The 23,428-nt window shown below is 40.4% G+C and overlaps 3 protein-coding genes across 3 annotated transcripts in view; all 3 read right to left on the bottom strand.

Annotated features, from left to right (window-relative positions):
* The window catches only part of ACAD8 (acyl-CoA dehydrogenase family member 8), a 675,944-nt gene that overhangs the window by 150,960 nt on the left and 501,556 nt on the right, over window positions 1–23,428 (bottom strand). The gene's annotated exons all lie outside the window — the stretch shown is intronic.
* The window catches only part of JAM3 (junctional adhesion molecule 3), a 73,751-nt gene that overhangs the window by 38,893 nt on the left and 11,430 nt on the right, over window positions 1–23,428 (bottom strand).
* On the bottom strand, window positions 12,595–13,230 carry LOC126934985 (ATP synthase subunit d, mitochondrial-like). The gene has a single exon (XM_050756016.1). It carries the CDS (start codon window positions 13,190–13,192, stop codon window positions 12,779–12,781), a length of 414 nt encoding a protein of 137 aa, XP_050611973.1. The 5' UTR covers window positions 13,193–13,230; the 3' UTR covers window positions 12,595–12,778.

Raw genomic sequence — 23,428 nt, 5'->3', positions numbered from 1 at the left:
CCTCCCAAAGTGCTGGGATAACAGGCGTGAGCCACTGTGCCCAGCCTGCCCTCACCACTTCTATTCAACACTGTATTGGAGGTTCTAGCAGTGCAACCAGGCATTAAAAAAAAAAAATTAGAAAGGAAGAAGTAAAGCTGTCTTCATGTCTTCATTTGCAGAGAACATTAACATTTATGTCAGGGATCAGCAAACTACAATCCAAAGGCCAAATATAACCATTGTCTGGTTTTTTGTTATTTGCGTTCATAAATAAAATTTTATTGGAACACAGCCACATCCATCCATTTACTTATCATCTATGGCTGCTGTAAACCAAAAAGATCTGAGACAGGTCTCAATCAATTTAGAACTTTATTTTGCCAAGGTTAAGGACATGCCCAGAAGAATAAAACATGGAATCACATAAATGGTCACTGGTCTTTGCCTTTCTTCAAAGATGATTTTGAGGGTTGCAATATTTAAAGGGAAAAAGTGGGCTGGAAGGGAAAGAGGGAGAATATGGTAATCTACATGTTGCAAGAGAAAAGGGGCAGGTAGGGGAATAGTCAATTATGTATTCATATTGTGCTCAGTAAATCAATACTTTACATAAGGTAAGGTGAACATGGAGTAGCTACCTGGGGAGATATCGAACCTTTTATCTACAGCTATCTGCTTAGAAACAAATGGAAAGGCAGCTTCTTGCAGGACACAGCTTTCAGCTTAATTTTTTCCTTTTGGCAGAGTGACCTGCAGTCTGAGTTTTTATTTTCCTTTCACATTGCTTTCACTCTAAAATGGCAGAGTTGAGTAACTGTAACAGAGATCTTATGAATGGAAAATAAATACAAGATGCTCAACCTAATTTGCATCATTTAATTTGCACCTTAATGCGAATTAAAACCACAATAAGATACCACTGTGCATCCATCAGAATGACAAAAACTAAAAAGACTATACCTAGTGTTGGTGAGGGTATCAAAAACAGGATTTCCCATCCATTGCAGGTGGGAATGTAAAATGGTATAACCAATTTGGAAAAGCATGATTAAAAATGAAAAGATAGACCTATTATTTGATTCAGCCATTATACTCCCACATACTTACGTAAGAGAATGAAATCATATGTTTGTACAAAGACTTGTACACAAGTGTATTCATCTGTAGCATCTAAACACTGGAAATAACCCAAATGCCCATCAACAGTAAATAAACAAATAGCAGTATTTCCATAAATGGAATATGACTATTCAGCAATAAAAAGTAATAAATTACTGATGCATGCTGCCACATAAATGAATCTCAAAATAATTATGCTGAGTGAAAAAGGCCAGACAAGAAGAGTACATATGGTATGATTCCATTTGTACTCTAGGAAAATTCTAGGAAATTCAAACTAGTGACAAAAGTGCTAAGTGGTTACCTGGGGAAAGGGCAGATGGGGTGAATGAGGAAGGAAGGGCAGAAGGGAAGGATTACAGGAGCATTATTTTGAGGGTGGTGGGTAGGTCTGCTAGAAAACTTTTGGGAGTTGCTGGATATGTTCGCTATCGTGGTTGTGGTGATGGTGGTTTCAAAGGTTTACATATATGCTGAATTTTATCAAATTTTACTGTATAATTTAAATATGTGCACTTTATATATCAATTATACCTTGATTTTTTTTAAAAGTCCAAAACCAAAAAATTGGGCTCTGATGTGTGGCCATGTGAATGAGTGATCTGGTGAGAAAGGATACAGTAGCTCTGTACCAAAATCCCTGACTCCCAAAACTGGACATAGATATGAGATATGGAGGTATTTTCTCTCTCTCTCTCTCTCTCTGAGAAGCTTAGGGTCTAAGAATATATGGCTCACATGAATCCTTGAGATAATTCTTTGTTCTTACTCTGCCTTTCCTACGTCTACACTACATGCCTGTACCATACCCAACACACATCCATCTTTTTTTTTTTTTTTTGAGACGGAGTCTTGCTCTGTCACCCAGGCTTGAGTGCAGTGGTGTGATCTCAGCTCACTGAAAGCTTTGCCTCCCGGGTTCACGCCATTCTCCTGCCTCAGCCTCCCGACCAGCTGGGACTACAGGCTTCCGCCACCATGCCCGGCTAATTTTTTTGTATTTTTAGTAGAGACAGGGTTTCACAATGTTAGCCAGGATGGTCTCAATCTCCCGCCCACCTCAGCCTCCCAACATCCACCTTTTAACTATGGAAAAATACCAGTGGAAATCAAGGCATTCATTTTCTGCCATTCTGCACAATCATAAGGGAAAAGAAAAGAGTAAAATCCTAGTATTAAAAGGGAAGAAACCCTACTTCTTCTCATACCATTAACTCAATGTTAGGGAAGGATCATTAGAGTTTCTTAGCACTCAGTTTTTGTTCCTATTTTTGAAAATCTGTAGAATGAGACCCTACAATGTACCAAGGAATAAGGAAGAAAATGGGAACGCAGGAAAATGGTTAAAATCACAAGGTAAAAGAAACCTGAAGCTTAGAAAAAACATTTGCTTTCATTCCATATGAACAATAAAAAGGGAATTTCCGTGTTCTTTTTCAGATAATGCCTCTCAATTAACAAAGATTTCATTTTCAGCTTCTGTAGATCCACAAATTAATAAGATACCTACACATCAAATATCACTCAGTTATAATGGAAGCCCGATGTGCTCACAGCATCCAGAAACCTCAGCGATCTGAAGTCTAGCCTCTCCACCTACCACAACCTCCATAATCACACTAATTACATTTTTAAAATCAAGGAAGACAGTAGATCTCTAAAACTGAACAAAGAAATACCTTCTACTATGTGAAAACTAGCCACCTCATATGGCAACACTTATATTACAGTAAAGCAATTTATTTATTTATTGAGACAGAGTCTCACTCTGTCACCCAGTCTGGAGTGTGGTTGCAAAGCCTTGGCTCACTGCAACCTCTGCCTCCCAGGTTCAAGGAATTCTCCTGCCTCAGCCTCCCAAGTAGCTGGAATTACAGGCATGCACCACCATGCCCAGCTCATTTTTTGTGTTTTTAGTATAGACGGGGTTTAACCATATTGACCAGGCTGGTCTTGAACTCCCAACCTCAGGTGATCCACCTGTCTCAGCCTTCCAAAGCACTGGGATTACAGGCGTCAGCCACCGCACCCAGACAGTAAAGCAATCTAAAATGGGCTGTATACTTGGCATCAGAGATGGAAGTGCAGGTTTCCAGTCACTCTATCTAAACAAAACTACTCTGTGTGTGTTCATTGCATAAATCATATGCGCCGACATAGATAGACTTAATTATGTGCCATGACACACACGCATATTTTGCTGACATTTCCTGCAGTATATACTATGTGCCAACCACCAAGTTCCTTACCAACACTGAACTTTTATTAATATATTCCTCCCAACAATCCTGCGAGGTAGGTACTGCAATTACCCCAATTATAGACAAGGAAACTCACTCACACAGAGGTCACATGGCTACTGAGTTGTACACGAGGAGATCAACTCAAGTAGCAACTCCAGAGTACATGCTCTTACTTGTTTTGCCTTGCCCAAATTTAAGATAGCCGCCTTCATGTTGTGTAAGAGGATATGATCTCCAATATGAAAGGGAAGGGGTAGAGCATGAAAGAGAGCATGAAAATCTTGTCTCATTTGAGGTCTGAAGCCACAGACCAAAGAGAAAGTTCTATATGCTGCCTTCTGTGTTGATGGGCTAGGACCGGGACTGGGCCCCAAGTAATACCCAGCAAGGTCACCACAGAGCACTCCAGTCCAGTGATCTGGGAGAGGGACCACTTGGACCCAAGGGCTAGCATCTCGGTCACCTTGAATCTTCAGTACCTAGCATGGTAACTGGCATATATTAAGGGCTCATAAAAATTTTGGTCAATGAATTTCAACAAATGAGTCTTTTACAGAGTAGTAATTGACAATGTGGGTTCTGGGATTGGACTATCTAAGTTTTACATGAACTCTATCCCTTACCATGCTGCTTTGGGTACATAACTGTGCCTCAGTTTTCTCATCTATGAAATGTCTAAATTAGTGCCTACATCGTAAGGTGGCTGAGATAATTAAATGGGTTACTATAATTTTTAGAGACAGGGTCTCACTTTGTCACCCAGGCTGGATTGCAGTGGCATGATCACAGCTCCCTGTAGCCTCAAACTCCTGTGGTCAAGCAATCCTCCCACCTCAAGACTCCTGGGAATACAGATGTGTACCCCACACCTAACTTTTAAATTTTTTGTAAAAATGGGGTCTTGCTATCTTGCCCAAGCTGGTCTCAAACTCGTGACCTCAGGCAATCGGCCCCCCAAAATACTAGGATTACAGGGATGAGCTTGTATATGAGTTATCACACATAAAGGACTTATAAATTCCTGGCACACACTTAGCACTCAATAAGAACTGGAGGAAAAATAAATGAGGGGAGAAATATGATCAGATTTGTTTTTAAGATAATAAAAGGCAATCCTGGTGGCAGGTAGAGTATTATACCAAAAGAACACTATCATTACGAAGGCACAAAGGTCACTCTATTTTCTAGTATACTTACGGCACTTTTTGGTATTAGAGCAATAGTATTAACAACAGGAATGCCTTAGCTAAACTCACAATAGAAATTTAAGCCTGGAGACAGGCTTGGATTCCAGATACCCTGACTCACAGCCCAGTGTTCTCTCTACTAGGATGGAAAGAACATTCCACCTCAGTTCTCATCTCACTTCTTTGCTACCACTCTTTGAATAAATATTCTGGTCTTCTGCATTTCAAATGACTATACTTATAGTTAAATAGCTGTCCCCCTTGAAAAGATTCAGTGTTTCCCAGAGCACAGCAATTATTATAGAACTGGGTTAAAGCCCACATTTAAATTCAAACTTCAATGATAGTGCCATTCTATACATGTTAATACATTAATTTGCCATTACGATTAAGCAATATGCATGAAGTTCTTAACTCAAGTATCACTGTTAAATTGCTCCTGGTTGTTTCTGTTTGAAGATGGGTAAGAACAGAGAAGACATGTTCACAGTGTTACACTGTCACCCCATGCTGGCTGTTTAGAACGGGGCAATATCTTCCTGAATTAAAAGGAGCACCTGGCACAGCAACAGGTATCCTGGCTGACCACTTATACTGAGAACGGTTTACTGAAAGGAGACATAAACATCACTGTGATTTCAGAAAATTAACTTTAGTTAACTTTACTTCATTCACTTTTTTACTCAAAAAATATTTATTTTAAAACTAAGTATTTGTCTAGTAAGGAAGCAGTACAATATAGTGGTTAAGAGCTGAAACTCTAGAACATCTGAGTTTGGAGTCTATTTCTACTATTTACCAAGTGTCTCTAACTTGGATCTTCTTCAATCTTTCTGTTTTCTCATCCATACAACGGTGATAATTGTAATACCTTTCTCCTCCAGTCGTAAGAGTACGAGAGGAAATGTAAAGTGCTGAGTACAGGACCTGACGCAGAGCACGCATTCACATGATATCAGCCATTATTAGAGAACTGCTTTCCAGGTGCTGAGATTTCAGAGGTGTAGAGACGCAAGGCTGCCCTCAAGGAGCTCACTAGCAGTTGGGAAACAGGACTCAGATGCATAAATACAGTGGTAACTCGAAAGTGGTCTTAAAAGAGAATGAGAGTCTAATTAGGGATTTCAAAAATCTGCTATAACCCATTCAATTTTTAGCTCCCCAAGGGATTTTCCTCACCATCTGGGCCATCAATGCAAGCAGGTTTGAAAAGCGCTCATAATTTTCCTATATCACACCTCCTCCTCAGCAAGAAAGGCTCTGTGGGTGGAAAGCAGCGAAGAACAATGTAGTTATGCAGAAAGCAATCATTCCTCGGAAGACACGAGGGCCCTGCAGAGCAGACGAGCCACAGAAACTTGTTTGGATCAGAAAAATGGGATCATGTCACTGAAGACCTAGAGACAGGAACTGACCACTTTTTTTTTTTGTTTAAGGAGGAAAGGGGGATTCACCTCAAAGCACTTTTCTAATCAGAAATGGAAGTCTCAGAAGAATTTAACACCTTAATTAAAGATATAATGTCACTCTCCCATGTCATGAGATTTAACTTTCATTAAAGGAGAGGTCTAACATTAAAGACAGAAGCAACTTAAAAAACAGCACACATTGACTTATATTTCGGGTGACATTACTGGAAAATCTCCACTGAGCAAAGCAGAAAATGATGATGTTAGAAAAATAAAGGAAGCAAAGAAATCTTGAAAGAAACATAAAAATCAAGCCGGGTGCGGTGGCTCAAGCCTGTAATCCCAGCACTTTGGGAGGCCGAGACGGGCGGATCACGAGGTCAGGAGATCGAGACCATCCTGGCTAACACGGTGAAACCCCGTCTCTACTAAAAATACAAAAAACTAGCCGGGCGAGGTGGCGGGCGCCTGTAGTCCCAGCTACTCAGGAGGCTGAGGCAGGAGAATGGCGCAAACCCGGGAGGCGGAGCTTGCAGTGAGCTGAGATCTGGCCACTGCACTCCAGCCCGGGCTACAGAGCAAGACTCCATCTCAAAAAAAAAAAAAAAAAAAAAAAAAAAAAAATCAAGTACAGCACGACTTGCCTTACAAATGCAGTACAGTTAATTACAGATGACAAATATTGTCTCATCCTCAATGCCACCATCAGAGAGAGGGTGAGACAGTGAGAAAAGGATCTAAATGGGTCCCTCGAATCCCCTTCTAAGTAGTGAGGAAGAGAGAAAAAGAAAAAAAAAATAGAAACAGACTTCACCAAACTTGGTACAACTCTGAAATCTGTTTCTGGGCCTGCCTTTCCCAGGCCAAGAGCTGCTTGCTCAGGCTTTTCCCTGAAACCTTCATTTTACAATTACCTCATTCCTCCCCCATGCAACCTTGTAGCACTTATTTTTATTTTATTTTTTTGAAATAGGGTCTCACTCTATCGCTGAGGCTGGAGTACAGTGGCATGATCACAGCTCACTGCAGCCTCGAACCCCCAGGCTCAGGTAATCCTCCCACTTCAGCCTCCCAAGTATATGGGGACTACAGGCATGCACCACCACACATGGCTAATTTTTGTATTTTTTGCAGAGATGGGATTTCATCATATTTCCCAGGCTGGCCTTGAACTCCTGGGCTCAAGCAATCTGCCCACCTCAGCCTCCCAAAGTGCTGGGACTACAGGTGGTGAGCCACCACACCTCTCCCTAGTTGCATTTAAATGAAGGCTTTCTGGAGACTCCGGTGTAACCCAAAGGTCTTTCTCTAGGCTGGAGTATCAGTGTGAATGTTGGTGGGAAAGACGCTAGCTGAAGGAGTGCTTACTGAGCTATCCCTCGCAAATATCAGCAGGTGGAGCTCCACCTGCAAGCTAGCTCTGAAATCACCCGTAGGAAGTGCAGCATACCATCAAAATCAGGCCCAGAAAAAGAAGATACAATGCTGCTATTTGTCTAATTCATGAGTTCCGTGTACTTTGACAATGTCCTTATTATGATGCAATGAAAGATTTCTCTCTGGCATTTTAGCTAAGGCAAACATATAGGGAAGACCGCTGACCCAACTACAGAGAATGAGTATACTTGCCCCAACATTGAAGCCCAGAGACTACTGGTTCTGACTTTAGATACACACTATTTCTTCCTGGCACAGGTAGAAACAGTTTTGCCGTCCTTCACAATTCATTAAAGCAAATTTTGCAAATCCCAAATTATCTCACATGAACTTTCTAATGAGTTACATTTGGTTCTGATTATTGTGCTTTTTCCAAGAACTAGCTTTTTTTAAATTAAGAGGCCTCTTTCAAAACAGAAGATTTCAATTAATTTGGCATTGCTCTTAGTTTTCCTCTCTGAAGTTGAACTTTCGCGTCCACTCCTTCCCTAAAAAGCTGTTCACTTATAACCTAAGTTTTCTGGATATAGGTGAGCTATACACATATGCATGCACAGTGAAAGGAATGGCTAGCTCTTCTTCCCCTGGAGGGCGGAGCTGGGGTGACACTTTAGCACGATGACCTGGGTATACACTCAATCAATACTGACTAGGCCCAGGGGATGGATCTGATCCACATTTTTAGGGGAACTAAGCAGAAAAGGAGATGTTTCCTGTGTGCTTCATAAAGTATATAGGTTTTTCACTGACTGAAAATGATTAGAACTAATATAGTCCTCATAATTTTATAAGCACTAAATTTTCAAGAACTGAAGGGCCAGAGTCCTTAATAATGTCATAAACTCAACATCTTACAGTGCAAAGCGTGTGTGTGTATATATATATGTATATACATATATACACACACATATATATAAGAAAATTCAGAATAGGCTTTAAATTTTAAAATCTGAAGATCACACCTTTAAACTACTTTCCATGATTTATAGAATTTATAAAGTGGCAACTTGTAATATAAACATAAATCAAGAAAACATCCTGAAGTAAATATTATTTGGTCAGAAATACAGCAATTGTTTAAATGAAACATAATTTTAAATTGTTTTTAATGCTTTGCAACTTGAATTTTCCATTCCCTATAATGCCTTCCTTCCCCATTAGTAGAAAAAACCCGAGAGCTGACTACACAACCAGAAGTCAGCCTGCTCCTCAAACCCAGTATCAATAAGATGTGAGAAGAAATGTCCCTGCAAAAGACATTAAGTTGCGTCACTAACGTTCCAGAGAGGTTCATCAGATGATTCCAGAGGTACTTGAGAATTTCACGGAATCTCAAATGAAGGCGTCAATACAACTGTTCCTGAGCATGTGCTGCGGAAGGGTGGCCAGCTGGGATTAATCTACAGGCAAGGCGTCCCGAAATGCAGAACGCCAACCACAGATACTAAACACTGTTTCCAAAATTTGCCAACTTTCATAGTACCTACTTAAGAAATTCCCTCTTAGAAATTGTTTCTAAGTAAAGTTCAAACTATTGAGGGAAGAGCATGGTGAACAGAAATTAAGATATATTCACTATTGCTGTTCCTCTCTTACGGTGTTTCCCCTCACCCTCGGCAGCTCGATGGGATGCGGGGGATGGGGTGTGGAGGGGACAAGAAAAAGGCTTTTCTGTATTATATACCACAAAGGGACTCCTGGAGGGCAGTGACTATATTCCAGCTCTCTTCCACAACCCCAAGACACACCACTGCACTGTCTCTGGGTAATCCTCTAACAGTTCTAGAAAGTGCCACATGTCAGCAAAATGTGGGTGTACAGCAAATATTTAATGATAATAAACCAAATTATACTAGATTTGGTGAATTATGAGAAAGCACAAACTGAGGAGTCCTTTATTACTGGTACAGCATAGGTAAAAAATAATTCTGGCCAGTATCTACCCAAGGATAGAAGAATCCAAATGTGTTCATTACTCATGAACTGAGCACGTACCCCAATACACCAAAGAAGTCAGTTCCAAGCCAACCACAGCTAGAAACGTCAAAAGAGAACCATTCCCTGCTTGCAGGAAGGGAAAATGCAGAACTAGCTTTCAGGTAACAGAAATGAGACTTCAGAGACTGCCTTCCCTTGGGTGATTAGAGTCCCTGGTAAACATCTGCCCAAACAACTGGCCCTTGGATTTGAGAAGAACTTAAAATAGAGGAAATAACATAATAAACACTACTATGTACTGGCTATGAAGTATGATAAAGTGAAAGAAAGAACATACAAGCCCTTGCCTTATTATTTGTCTCAACCAGATCCATGGTGCCAATCCAGACCCAGGCCTTCTGGATGGAGGTGAACAGACCAAGAAGATAATCAGAGAATCCAAACCCCTACCTATTTATACTAACCTTAAAGTTCACTCTAAGGATGTCAGTTCATTATATAAATGCCTTCTACATGGGCTGGGTGTGGTGGCTCATGCCTGTAATCCGAGGCGGGAGGATCACTTGAGGCCAGGAGTTCGAGACCAGAGACTGGGCAACATGGAGAAACTCTGTCTCTACTAAAAATACAAAACTTAGCCAGGCATAGTGGTGCGCACCTGTAATCCCAGCTACTCAGGAGGCTGAGGCATGAGAATCACCTGAACCCAGGAGACGGAGGTTGCAGTGGGCCAAGATCGCACTACTGCACTATAGCCTGGATGAGAGTAAGGCTCCATCTAAAAAATAAATAAATAAAATAAATAACAAAATGCCTGGCAACTAACATCATGTACATCAACATTTGAGACACAGTGGGTTACGTGGCTGTATGTGTCCACTGAGTGGTTGCAAGCCAAGGACATAAACATTTAGAAACCTGCCCTAATCTTAGATGACAATACTTAAGATGTTTGTTATGTTTAAGATGTCTGGTATATTCAGTTTCTTCCTAAGATGGTGAAAAAGTAGCCCCTATTTAGTAAGTGGTCATGTAGCAAGTTAACAACAGCACAATCACAACTCAGTACTTCCGTAGTGCTTTAACCTAGACTCTTTTGTTTCTATCTATTTGATTTCCTTGGTTTTACATTTTATATTAGAACAATTTATTTATTTATTTTATTGATGGAGCCTCATTCTGTTGCCAGGCTGGGGTGCAGTGCTATGATCCCAGCTCACTGCAACCTCCGACTCCCAGGTTCAAGTGATTCTCCTGCCTCAGCCTCCTGAATAGTTGGGATTACAGGCGTGTGTCACCACGCCCAGCTAAATTTTTGTATTTTTAGTAGAAACAGGGTTTCACTATGTTAGCCAGGATGGTCTCAATCTCCTGACCTCGTGATCTGCCTGCCTCAGCCTCCCAAAGTGCTGGGATTACAGGTATGAGCCACCGCGCTGGGCCTGTTAGAACAAATCTTAGTCAAAAGTCCTCATGTGCCAATAAAAAAATAAGAGTTTTTCATATTTGTATTAGTATATGCAAACAGATCTTTAGAAGATATTCCTAACAGGCGTATTTCTCCATTTAGACTGCACCATTCTCTTACAAAACCTAACTTTAGTAAGTGGGGAAACAACGTTGGTTTACTTTCTCTCTTTGAACTTTTTTGCCTCTCACATGTTTGACAGACCTAATGCTGACAGTTTTCTAAGATTTATTACTGAAATTTAAATTTAACACAGCACATGAAAAAAAGAGTCCAATATTACACTTTCATTCACTACATTAGACTTTCAGAATTCACTACCAAGTATATCTTTTAACATGTGTGTGATGTATGAAGGAAGCAGACTCCTGCCTATTTCTTCATTCATTAATATATTCACTCATTTATTCAACAAACATTGAACATTATTGCGCACCTAGCAGGTACTATATTTGGGCCAAGAAATGCAATGAACAATTCCTACTCTCATGGTCCCTGCCTTCTAATAATACACAAATAAACAACACACATAAACAACATTCTAATTATACATATATAATTAATTGTAATTGCAATAAATACTATAAAAGTATAGGGGTCCACAAAAGTGTATAACAGGGGGTGCGAATCTGAGAGATCAGGAAAAGTTTCCCTCAGGAAGTGACACTTAAGATGGAATATGATGAATAAGCAGGGTTCAGCCATATGCAAAAAGGTGGCTGCAGAGCATATCACATGCGATGGGCAGCACATGCAACAGCTCTGGGCATGTGTGGGAAAATGAAAGCAAGCCAAGGGAGCAGAACTACACTGAGCAAGAGGCAACTGGAGGGAGGGAAAATCGGAGCAGTAATAAGAAGCTCAAGGCTTTGGGCTTTGTACCAAGAGCAACAGAAAGCCCCTAAAGAATTCTCAGCAAGAGAATGAAAAGAGTAGCATACTTAATTATATTTAGAGTATGAACTCAATTATTTTTTAAAATGTACAGAAATGATAGTAGATATATTACAAATATTGAATTGTTGCAATGTTTCCCTAACATAGAAGGATTATGAATAATTATTTTTCTTTATGTATACTTTTCAAGCTTCCCAAATTTATACTATCCATAAATTCTGACAGTTAAAGAAAAAAACAAAAAAACCCACGCCCTCAAACACAACACTGGAGTAGCTCCCTTCTTCCCTTGCCTCAGGGAACTTTTCCATCCATTGCACACATTTATTTGCATGATACACCCTTGAATCCAGACTTAGTCAGCTATAAATTCTAAGTGACAACTCATCTATGCCCCTGCACTTCATCCACTACCAAAGCTGTAACTCAGATGACAACTTTTTTTTTTTTTTTTTGACACAGGGTTTTACTCTGTCACCCAAGCTGGAGTGCAGTGACACAGTCGTATCTCACTGTAGCCCTCTACCTCCTGGGCTTACCATGCCTGGCTATCTATCTATCTATCTATCTATTTAGAGATGGAGTCTTGCTCTGTCACCCAGGTTGGAGTGCAACGGCACAATCTCGGCTCACGGCAACCTCCACCTCCCAGGTTCTGGGAAGGGATTCTCCTGCCTCAGCCTCCCAAGTAGCTGGGACTATAGGTGCATGCCGCCACGCCTGGCTAATCTTTTTTTTTTTTTTTTTTAATTTTTAGTAGAGACGGGGTTTCACCGTGTTGGCCAGGATGGTCTCAATCTCCTGACTTCGTGATCCACCCACCTTGGCCTCCCAAAGTGCTGGGATTACAGGCGTGAGCCACCGCGCCCAGCCCTTAATTTTATTTTTTGTAGAGATAGGGGTCTCACTGTGTTGCCCAGGCTGGTCCTCAGATGACCACTTGTGTGTGTGTGTGTGTGTGTAATTATTATTTTTAATGTCCAGAATGTGTAACACAGGGGCCAGAGCTTCCTCCTGGACTCAATTTTATAAATTCTCGATTGGTTGGTGAGGCCAATAGGGATACTTTTTCTTGTCTAATTTGGTTTCCAGAAAAGCTTAGTTCAAGTCCTCAGTGGTCATCTGATCAAGTGGAATTAAGTTCTTTATCTTCTCCATCTGTTTCTCATATTCTACAATCCGGGCCTTTGAGAGAGACACCCACTCAGCACAAGATTTCACATCTTCTTTTTCTTCGGCATCCACCTGGGCAGTATATTTATCCTCTGGCACAGGAATCTTCAGGGCATTAAACTTCTTCTCAAAGTCATCCACCAAGCCGGCCTTGGCCACACTGGCCTTGTAGTAAGCCCAGTCGATAGCTGGTGGATTCTCAGGTAAAGCAGCCAACCTGGAGGTGAGGGTCTCATTCCAGGACTTCAGGGAACCAGCAATGGCCTTTTGGTTCTGGGGTATGATCTCCGCAAAAGCTACCCAGTCAATGGTTTTTAGAGCAAGTTTTCGCCCAGCCATCTTGGGATCCTTCACCGACCCTCGATGACCACTTTTAACTGTGGTTCGGTTCTAAGCCAATCCACAGTGTCTCTCAGTTCCATTACATTTCTAATGGAAAATACCACTGACACTACTGATGTCCAATGAAAAGAACGAACACTGTAGGAATCTTAGCTAATACATTAGCTTAAGGTAGTTTATAATGTATTTAAAAGGAGGAATAGAAAAACAGCAAGTAAACCTAACCGTGGTGCATAGTTACTCCAAATGTCTGTCTTCATTTGCAAACTCAAGTTTGGGACTTGAAATTCTTTCATATTGTGTATGTATACATGTTCAGAATCTTATTACGTAACAAGCCAATTATACCTGAGTTCAAAGATTTAAATAGATTTTTTTTAAAGCACCTTACCTTCAAAGCAAAGCATTTCAGGTTTTCAACACTGTAGTAGTTTGCAGTTTTCAAAAGATAGACAACTTTGTTACATGGCTGTCAGCGAAAAGATTCTGCTAACCAGACCACACTGAAATATAGAAATGTTCTCAGCAAAGAGCTTGAAAGCACTCCAGGATCCAGATGTTCAGGCTACTGCCCCTAACTTTAAAGCACAGCACTTACTTAATAGTTTAAAGCTTTCCTACCTATCATTCAGTTTATTTTCTGACAACTACTTTTACTCAGCTTGCTTGTTCTCATCTAGGTTTCCTTTTGTATATCTTCCCCTTCATGTTCCCAAGCCAAAAGTGAACTTCCATATATTGAAAACCTATGATACTGAAACATCAGATATGGAATTAAACAACCAAACAAAATGTACTAAGTGCTGCTTAGTAAGTGTGCAGAATTTGCCTTTATTAAAAACCATAAACTGGGAAGTATATAAAGAAAGAATGGGAGACACAAGGAGGTTCAGCATACACCTAAGGCAGCAGGTTGATTTATTTGATAAACAGACATCCAATTCCAGAGACCCTCTAGTGCTCTTCACTAGCACGGAACTCCACAGTTTTCAATGTCCCACAGATCATATCCAACTTACACTCACCCTCTTCACTAGCATGGAACTCCACAGTTTTCAATGTCCCACAGATCGTATCCAACTTACACTCACCCTCTTCACTAGCATGGAACGCCACAGTTTTCAGTGTCCCACAGATCATATCCAACTAACACTCACCCTCTTCACTAGCATGGAACGCCACAGTTTTCAATGTCCCACAGATCATATCCAACTAACACTCACCCTCTTCACTAGCATGGAACGCCACAGTTTTCAATGTCCCATAGATCATATCCAACTAACACTCACCCTCTTCACTAGCATGGAACGCCACAGTTTTCAATGTCCCACAGATCATATCCAACTTACACTCACCTACACGGCTTATAATGGCGAACTGACACCTCCCAAACCATCCATTCCAACTGCTCTTAATAAATGTTGCCCAAGCATTTTGTAAGCATTTAAGGATGAGGAAAGCAATGTTTCTTTACCAAGGTATGGTAAGAGCTTTGGGGGTAGTAAAATGGAAGCAGGTGGGTAATACATCATCGGTAAATGTAGAGAATTTGTCAATCGTTGTTTTGGTGTTGAAATTTTAAACATACGCCACTGCTTTTGGAATGGAATGAAACTCTGAATTTAAGGGGAAAGCTGGAGAGACGGGTTGGCAGTATATTAATAAAGTTGAGTTCTAGTCCTGATCCCACCACTTAATAGTGATGTGATTTAAAGCAGGACTGAACATTCCCAGGCCTCAGCTGCCTCTTGCTGAATCCTGTCTTACAGCAGTGGTTCCCAACTGGGATACTGCCACCCATGGGACATCTGGAGATGCCTGCCGTCATTTTTAGCTGCCATAACTGGGATACTGCTACTTGTATTTAGAGGCCAGAGACGTTACTAAACATCCTACAATGCACAAGACAGCCTCCACAACAAAAAATTATCCACTCCAAATGTCAACAGTGCCAAAGCTGAGAAACACTGGTTTACAGAATACCGTTAAGCTCTAAGATTCTATAACCTATATGTCTATGCAAGTTAAGAGGGCCAGGTATCTGCTTTATGGGTAGAAAGCTTAACATAAAGGGATTAAGTAACTTGCTGAGATCATAGTGCAAACCCATATGGCAAAACCTGGGTCTCCTGATCATCAGCCCAACTACAGAGTGACTAGATTTGGCCTCTAGGACAGTTCTTTCTTCCAGAGAAGTCTAACACCAACCTGTACACATAAGAAGAGGAAGGTTTTTAAAAAGTACCTTATCTAGCTAGGTATGTAACAAGGCAGAGTCCAAGATTTTGCTCTCCAATGAGTGCCGCTAACTTTCAAGTAATAATAAATTCTTCCAGATTCTAAAGACTTCAACTAACACTTTCAAATGAATATGAATAGAATCCACAAGAGAGAGCTGGGAGGTCATGATTTTATGTTCATAATGCTTTGGTTTAATGCCTAAGCATATGGTTTCTTTCAGCATTTCTTGAAAAATATATACTCTCTGATTCTTAAGCAGAAATACTTTATTTGTTGATTTCTTTCATACTGTTCCCTACTTTTTCCTAATATGCAAAAAAAAAGTGTGTGTGTGTGTGTGTGTGTATGTGTGTGTGTATCTCATTCATCCTAACACTTCATGGCACAATAATCTCAGGACATTAAATTTCTGTTGCTTCATTTTACTAAGAGTGTTTGGGAAAAGACAATATTAAAACTCTTGGCCAGGTATGGTGGCTCACGCCTGTAATCCCAGTACTTTGGGAGACCGAGGCAGGAGGATTGCTTGAGCCCATGGGTTTGAGACCAGCTTGGGCAACAAAGTGAGACCCTGTCTCCACAAAAAAATTAAAAAATTAGCTGGGCATGGTGGTAAACCCCTGTGGTCCCAGCTACATGGAAAGTTGAGACAGGAGGATTCCTTGAACCCCAGGAGTTCAAGGCTGTAGCAAACCGTGTTCTCCAGCTTGGGAGACAGAGCAAGACCCTGTATCAAAAACCAAAACAACAACAACAACAACAACAAAAACACTCACACACTTTCTAAAAATTGAAATAAGAAAACCTCTTGGGTGGACACAGCCTATGGAACCTGGAGTCCTATCTATTTACATGGCATTTTCTTGTCCTGAACTCATTCATTCTTAATAGCTATTTATTTAATAAGCTGTTTATTTTGTATGTAAACTCACTGATTTGTACTGGCAGCTCTTTTACTTAAAAATATGCTGGAATTTCCACTAAAGCCTCTTATTATTCAAAGTTTGCTAGTTCAGGCATGAAAATTTCCCTTAGGCATAGGAGATCTAATCTTTTCTACAAATATCACTGAACCACTTTTTAAATCCAAGAATGTCAAAGAGAAATTTTTCTTCTTTACTCATGAAACTTAAAACCAGATTTTTGTTTTCTTTAAAAAAAAAAAAAACCAGGATAATCATCTGTCCTCTAGATAAAATATTTTTCCAATATAGGAAAATAGATTTTAAAACTTGCTATCTCATCTAACTAAGCCATAAGGGGAGCTTTTTAAAGAGAAGGTTATTGTAAATTAGAATTGTAACCTATAGTTTTGAAGAACCAGAGGACTCATAATACTTCAGAACTCAGAAGGAATAAAGCAAAGCAGAGAATAATATTTTATATTTGCATAATATTTTATAACTTAAAATTCTGTTTACACACACAATCTTATTTGGTCCTTGTAATGATTCTGTAAGGCGGGAATTACAATCACCTTTCTGCAGATTAAGAGGATAGGGCTCAAATATGTGAGGAGATTATTACAACCTCAAAACTACAAAGCATCAGCAACCAAAGCAGAACCCAGGTCTTCTAACGCCAAATTATTTTAAAATAAAGATAAAGAAACACACAAACTAGTCCACGGCCTCTCACCTGTCAAAGCTACAATACGTTTGAACAGAAACACTTGTCAGCCCTTCCAAAAGAGCCAGTGAAGTACCTGCCCCACTCGCAAACCCACAACTAAAGAAGAGAAACTCACGTCCTTACACTGTGATGTTCTCTCATCAATGAGTATTTGTATATATACGATGTTCCAAATATTACACGACACAGAAGACAAGCTTCCCGTCCTCAAGTCACAGACTATTTAGAGCCAAGATACACACAGAGGAATTGCATATTGCCATTAAAGATTTAAATTAGTAGGTCAATACAACAACAAATGATATGATTCAAGGAAAACTATGACTGGGGTTGTCACAGTGGAGCCTCCAACAGGAAAACAAACATGAAGTTATGAATATGAAATTAGGTACAAAGAATGTTTGTTAAGAATGAGAACAGAAATCACAAAAATATTACAAATTTTAAAAGCTGGCAACACAAAACAAAATTTAGAAAAGTAACAATATGTTTATTAATTCCTTAGTCTCTATAATGTTTGCCACATATTTAGGATCTTTGATCACCTCACCATATGCCCATGATTTTGCAATACTGTCTAGGAAATAATACTTAAGACTTTCCTTTAACGTGGTTAATCTTAAAATTTAATATTAACAGCTTGGAATGGTTTCTTTCTACTTCATAACTCATTATTGAAAATCATGCAGAGTTTTAAGGACCACTGTTAAATCTGGGGCATTTCAAGTTTTCTTGTAGTGTGGCTAATCCTAAATACCCTTTGACATAAGAAAACTCATAACCTGGTTTTTCAACCACATCCACACTGTCATGGCATTACGGGGGCTTGCACTAGCATTCATGGTAGGCCCTACAAATTCATGTTACAAACCTAGGTGAGTCAAATAAGATGGCAGAGTATTCCTGGCAGCCATTCCAACACCGAGATGCCCAGCAATAGCAACTATACACAGCAGTGGCTGTGGACCACGTAAGTTATCCCACTAACCCAAACTGAATATGCTCCCAATTCGAGTTCCCTCGGCTGGGAAAAAAGCCAGTGGCAATTTAATACTACCCAACATGAAGAGAAGAATGACACAGGGAAGAAGAGTGGAAGAAGAGAACCATCTTAACTGACCACAGCTAAAGCATCTTACTTTGAAAACTTGAGGACACAATGCTAGGTGAAATCCAGGGTCTTGTAAGTGGTTCCTTTGTAAGCGAAGGGCTCTAAAACTGGTTAGATGGGCTTCCCTTTAAATCTGCCTCTGAATAATTAAGAACCAAACGAACTGTAACATAATAGTAATGGAAGTAGTGGCAGGAGCAACAGTAACAGTAAATCTCTACCACATATTGATGAAAAACAAAACCTGAGAGCTTACTACTATGACAGGTACTCTGCTAAGCACTTCACATGAATTAACTTTAATTTTACTGTATTAATTTTATTTTAGTGTCATTTTTGTTATTTTTAGACACTCTGACAGATTTATACATAGTCACTATTTTGTAAAACAACCCTACAAAGCTACTTTACATTATTACTACTCTTTTATAGATAAGGAAATTGACTTCAACAATCACACAGCAGAGCTGAGACCGAACCCTAGGTCTATCTATGCTCCTTCACGACAGGAATTCAGAAGAGGAAGAGACCACCTCAGTGAAGAGATCCACTGAAAAGGCTTTACAGACAGGTGTATGAAGCTGGATGTTGGGGAATGAGTTAAGAGATGAACAGAAAGACAAGATGATGACCTGCATTTGAGGCAGATGGGCCATGGTAACAAAAGAAGAAAAATGGAAATGCACAGGGTTATTCAGAAGACAGTGACAGAATAAATCTACAGAGCAAAAGACCGTGCTACAAATCCTGTGATCCCCCAGTAGAAAACGAATTAAAGTCTTATGACCCATGTTCTCCTTATTATGTAGCCATAAGCTTTCTTTTACATAGAAAAAAGAGAAAAAAAGAATATTTCTTTAGAGTCCAATTCCATCTCCCCAGTTCTCTATGAAAGGGCAGATGCAAAGAGCGTGCAAAGAATTGCCCCATCTCTGTCACCTGGAAAGCCAGATCCAGTGATTTCTGCCTTGATGGTAAGGTGATTTCCACTGGAAACTGAGGTTTTACACCAAGCATGTCACGTCATTATCCACTACAGAGGAGGCACAGAAAAGGACCCATCATGGAGGCTTAAAATCAGAGCCTCTAAACTCCAGCTAGTTTTCTTCCTCAAGGTTTCATTAGAAGAGGTTTTTTGTGTGGTTTTGTTTTTTAATGTGAGCTAAAAGGTGCTGTTCACACATGAGAATAATGACAACTAAAGTTTTAACAGATTTTACGTACTTTGCACGTAGGAAATGTACTTGACAAGAAAGGCACAGAAAGTAAAATCTGTGAGTTCAGGAGAGATCAAAACAAAAACACTCCTCCTCAAAAAGTTACCCGACTCTGAACTCACTTGAAGGAAGTTTTTTGCAATTTGCAAACAGCATGTGGGATATTAGCCCCAGGGTCGTAAAGGAGAAAATATTTGTTCTGGCTTCCATAAAATCCAAATCCCTCACCCAACGTTACAAAAACCTCCTCTCCCCACTATTGCCTATGTTGGACAGAGAGAGAAAGAGTGAGGGAGAAAAAGGGAACGACAGGGAGTGATCTGCTGTAAACGGACACCAGAGCCGGATGAAAGAGGAATTCCACCAATTTCATCTCAGCATTTTGTTCTATTTTTCATATGCCTTAAGTCTGCACAAGCTGTACTAACAGGATGAAACACTGTGAAAATCACAGAAGTAAGCATCTCTAAAATTACATGCATAATCTGTTTTCAATTTAAATCAAAGTCTCATCTCTGACCTACCTCTAGAGAGTAACTTAAGCTGGAAATATATATAGAAAATGATCAGATGTTTGACACTAACAGTCATCACCCACAAAATAGAGAAGTCAGGCTTCAACAGAATTCATGAAAAGAATAAATAAGAGAATAACATAATGCTTTTGCATACCACTCTTGAAGTTTACATGCAGTTAGCATCTATTTCAGCAGACACTCTAAAAATACGTGTCCTCTATAGGGATCCTGGGCCCTAAAGCAGGCTTCTCAACCTGAGGTGGTGCATAAATGGTCTTCTGGGGGGGTTACAAATCCCCCAAAACAGTATATAAAACTTTCCAAGCATATGCATTATATTAGTCTGTTTTCATGCTGCTGATAAAGACATACCCAAAACTGGGCAATTTACAAAAGCAATAGGCTTATCGTAGTTACAGTTCCACGTGGCTAGGAAGGCCTCATAATCATGGCAGAAGGTGAAAGGCACATCTCACATGGCAGCAGACAAGAGAAGAGCTTGTGCAAGGAAACTCCCCTTTCTGAAACCATCAAATCTCATAAGACTTATTCACTATCACGAGAACAGCATGAGAAAGACCCACCCCCATGATTCAATTATCTCCCATCGAATCCCTCCCACAATATGAGGAAATTACAGAAGCTACAAGATGAGATTTGGGTGGGGACACAGAGCCAAACCATATCATTCCACCCCTGGCCCCTCCCAAATCTCATGTCCTCACATTTCAAAACCAATCATACCTTCCCAACAGTCCCCCAAAAGTTTAGCTCATTTCAGCATTAACTCAAAAGTCCACAGTCCAAAGTCTCATCTGAGACAAGTCCCTTCTGCCTATGAACCTGTAAAATCAAAAGCAAGTTAGTTACTTCCTAGATACAATGTGGTACAGGCATTAGGTAAATAAAGCCACTCCAAATGGGAGAAACTGGCCAAGACAAAGGAGCTATAGGCCCCATGCAAGTCCAAAATCCAACAAGGCAGTCAGATCTTAAAGCTCCAAAATGATCTCCCTTGACTCCAAGTCTCACATCCAGGTCACACTGATATAAGAGGTGGGTTCCCATGGTCTTGGACAGTTCCCCACCTGTGGCTTTGCAGGATACAGCCTCACTCCCCGCTGCTTTCACAGGCTGGTGTTGAGTGTCTGTGGCTTTTCCAGGTGCATGGTGCAAGCTGTCAGTGGATCTATCATTCTGGGGTATGGAGGATGGTGTGGCCCTCTTCTCACAGCTCCACTAGGTGGTACCCCAGCAGGGACTGTGTGTGGGGGATCTGACCCCACATTTCCCTTCTGCACTGTCCTAGCAGATGTTCTCAATGAGAGCCCCACCACTTCTGCCTGGACATCCAGGCATTTTCATATATCCTCTGAAATCTAGGTGAAGGTTCCCAAACCTCAATTCTTGACCTTCTATGCACTCACAGGCTCAACACCATGTGGAAGTTGCAAGGCTTGGGGCTTGCATCCTCTGAAGCCATGGCCTGAGCTCTATGCTGGCCCCTTTCAGCCATGGCTAGAGCGGCTGGAATGCAGGGCACTGAGTCTACAGGCAGCACACAGCACAGGGACCCAGGGCCCAGCCCACGAAACCACTTTTTCCTCCTAGGCCTCCGGGCCTGTGATGGGAGGCTTGGCTGTGAAGGCCTCTGACATGCCCTGGAGACATTTTCCCCATTGTCTTGGGGATTAACATTTGGCTCCTCGTTACTTATGGAAATTTCTGCAGCCAGCTTGAATTTCTCCTCAGAAAACAAGATTTTCTTTAATATCACATTGTCCAGCTGCAAATTTTCTGAACTTTTATGCTCTGCTTCCCTTATAAAACTGAATGCCTTTAACAGCACCCAAGTCAACTCTTGAATGTTTTGCTGCTTAGGAATTTCTTCCGTTAGATATCCTAAATCATCTCTCTCAAGTTCAAAGTTGCACAAATCTCTATGGCGGGGCAAAATGTCACCACTCTCTTAGCGAAAATATACCAGGAGTCACCTTTACTCCAGTTCCCAACAAGTTCCTCATCTCCATCTGAGGCCATCTCAGCCTGGATTTCATTATCCATATAACTATCAGCATTTTGGTAAAAACCATTCAACAAGTCTCTAGGAAGTTCCAAACTTTCCCACATTTTCTTGTCTTCTTCTGAGCCCTCCAAACTGTTCCAACCTCTGCCTGTTACCCAGTTCCAAAGTCACTTCCACATTTTCAGGTATTTTCAGTGGCACCCCATTCTACTGGTACCAGTTTACTCTTTTAATCTGTCTTCATGCTGCTGATAAAGACATACCTGAGACTGGGCAATTTACAAAAGAAAGAGGTTTATTAGACTTAAACAGTTCCACATGGTTGGGGAGGCCTCACAATCATGGCAGAAGGTAAAAGGCACGTCTCACGTGGCAGCGACAAGAGAAGAGAGCTTGTGCAGGAAAACTCCCCTTTTTAAACCCATCAGATCTCAAGAGACTTACTAACTATCACGAGAACAGCACGGGAAAGACCCACCCCATGATTCAATTATCTGCCACTGGGTCCCTCCCACAACATGAGGAAATTACGGGAGCTACAAGATTTGGGTGGGGACACAGAGCCAAGCCATATCAAGCATAAAAGCACTTTTTGGAGGAGTCCATAGATTTCATCTTTTCCTATAAAGTAGTCAAAACCTAAGCTATTTCACTGACGTTACCCCAAGATCTAAAACTGTCTGGCAAATAAAAGATTGAGATTTTTTTTTTTTTTACTCAGCCACTGCTTTAGTGATTCACAGCAAAGGTTCTTAGCTCATTCTCTATCACCAGTGGACTTACCAGCTAGACCAAATATGGTCAGAGTGAAAACTTCATATCTGATGCTTACAAATCAGATTGAATTAAAAATAGCAACCTAACCAATTGGTTATCCATTTTTTCTTCCTGGTAAACAAACACAGGAATTCTTGAAACACTAGATCTAGTAAGTAAAGCTGTAGATTTAAAAAACAAAAAAAGAACAAAAAAAACCCAACAGTTTTCTGAATAAATTTTTCCAACCTCTCAGGATGGAGGAGGGCTTCAAACCAAGTTTACCTGCCTACAAAACACACCTAAACTTTCAGAAGAGGAAGATATTTCTGTTGACCACATTTTCAAAACCTTCAAGTGCAATTATAATTAACAAATATGAACTAATTCAATTAATCAGTTATAAATTTATATGCCTACAAAGTCACTCCTTTGGATCTAAAACTCATATACCTAAGGTGGGTTAGCTGATAAGAAAGGGAAAGAAGTGTGGATGTTTTGGTGGTAGTGTGAGAGAGGTTGGGTTTAAATTACTTTCAAGTGATTTGGATTACAACCAATATTATTTCCCCAAGGTCCAAAAAATGAATCACATGCAAAGCTAGGAAATGAATCCAAAATGCCTAACACCCACGATACTGTGCTCTTTTTTTCACCCAGAAAACTATCTGAAAGGCTGCAAACAACACAGCCTTCCAGAGATGCAGTGGGTGGTTTTTGTCCACACAGTAC

This window comes from Macaca thibetana, chromosome 14 (assembly GCF_024542745.1).
Source record: "Macaca thibetana thibetana isolate TM-01 chromosome 14, ASM2454274v1, whole genome shotgun sequence".
In the NCBI taxonomy this organism is placed as follows: domain Eukaryota; kingdom Metazoa; phylum Chordata; class Mammalia; order Primates; family Cercopithecidae; genus Macaca; species Macaca thibetana.
This window is presented reverse-complemented; position numbering and strand designations above follow the sequence as displayed.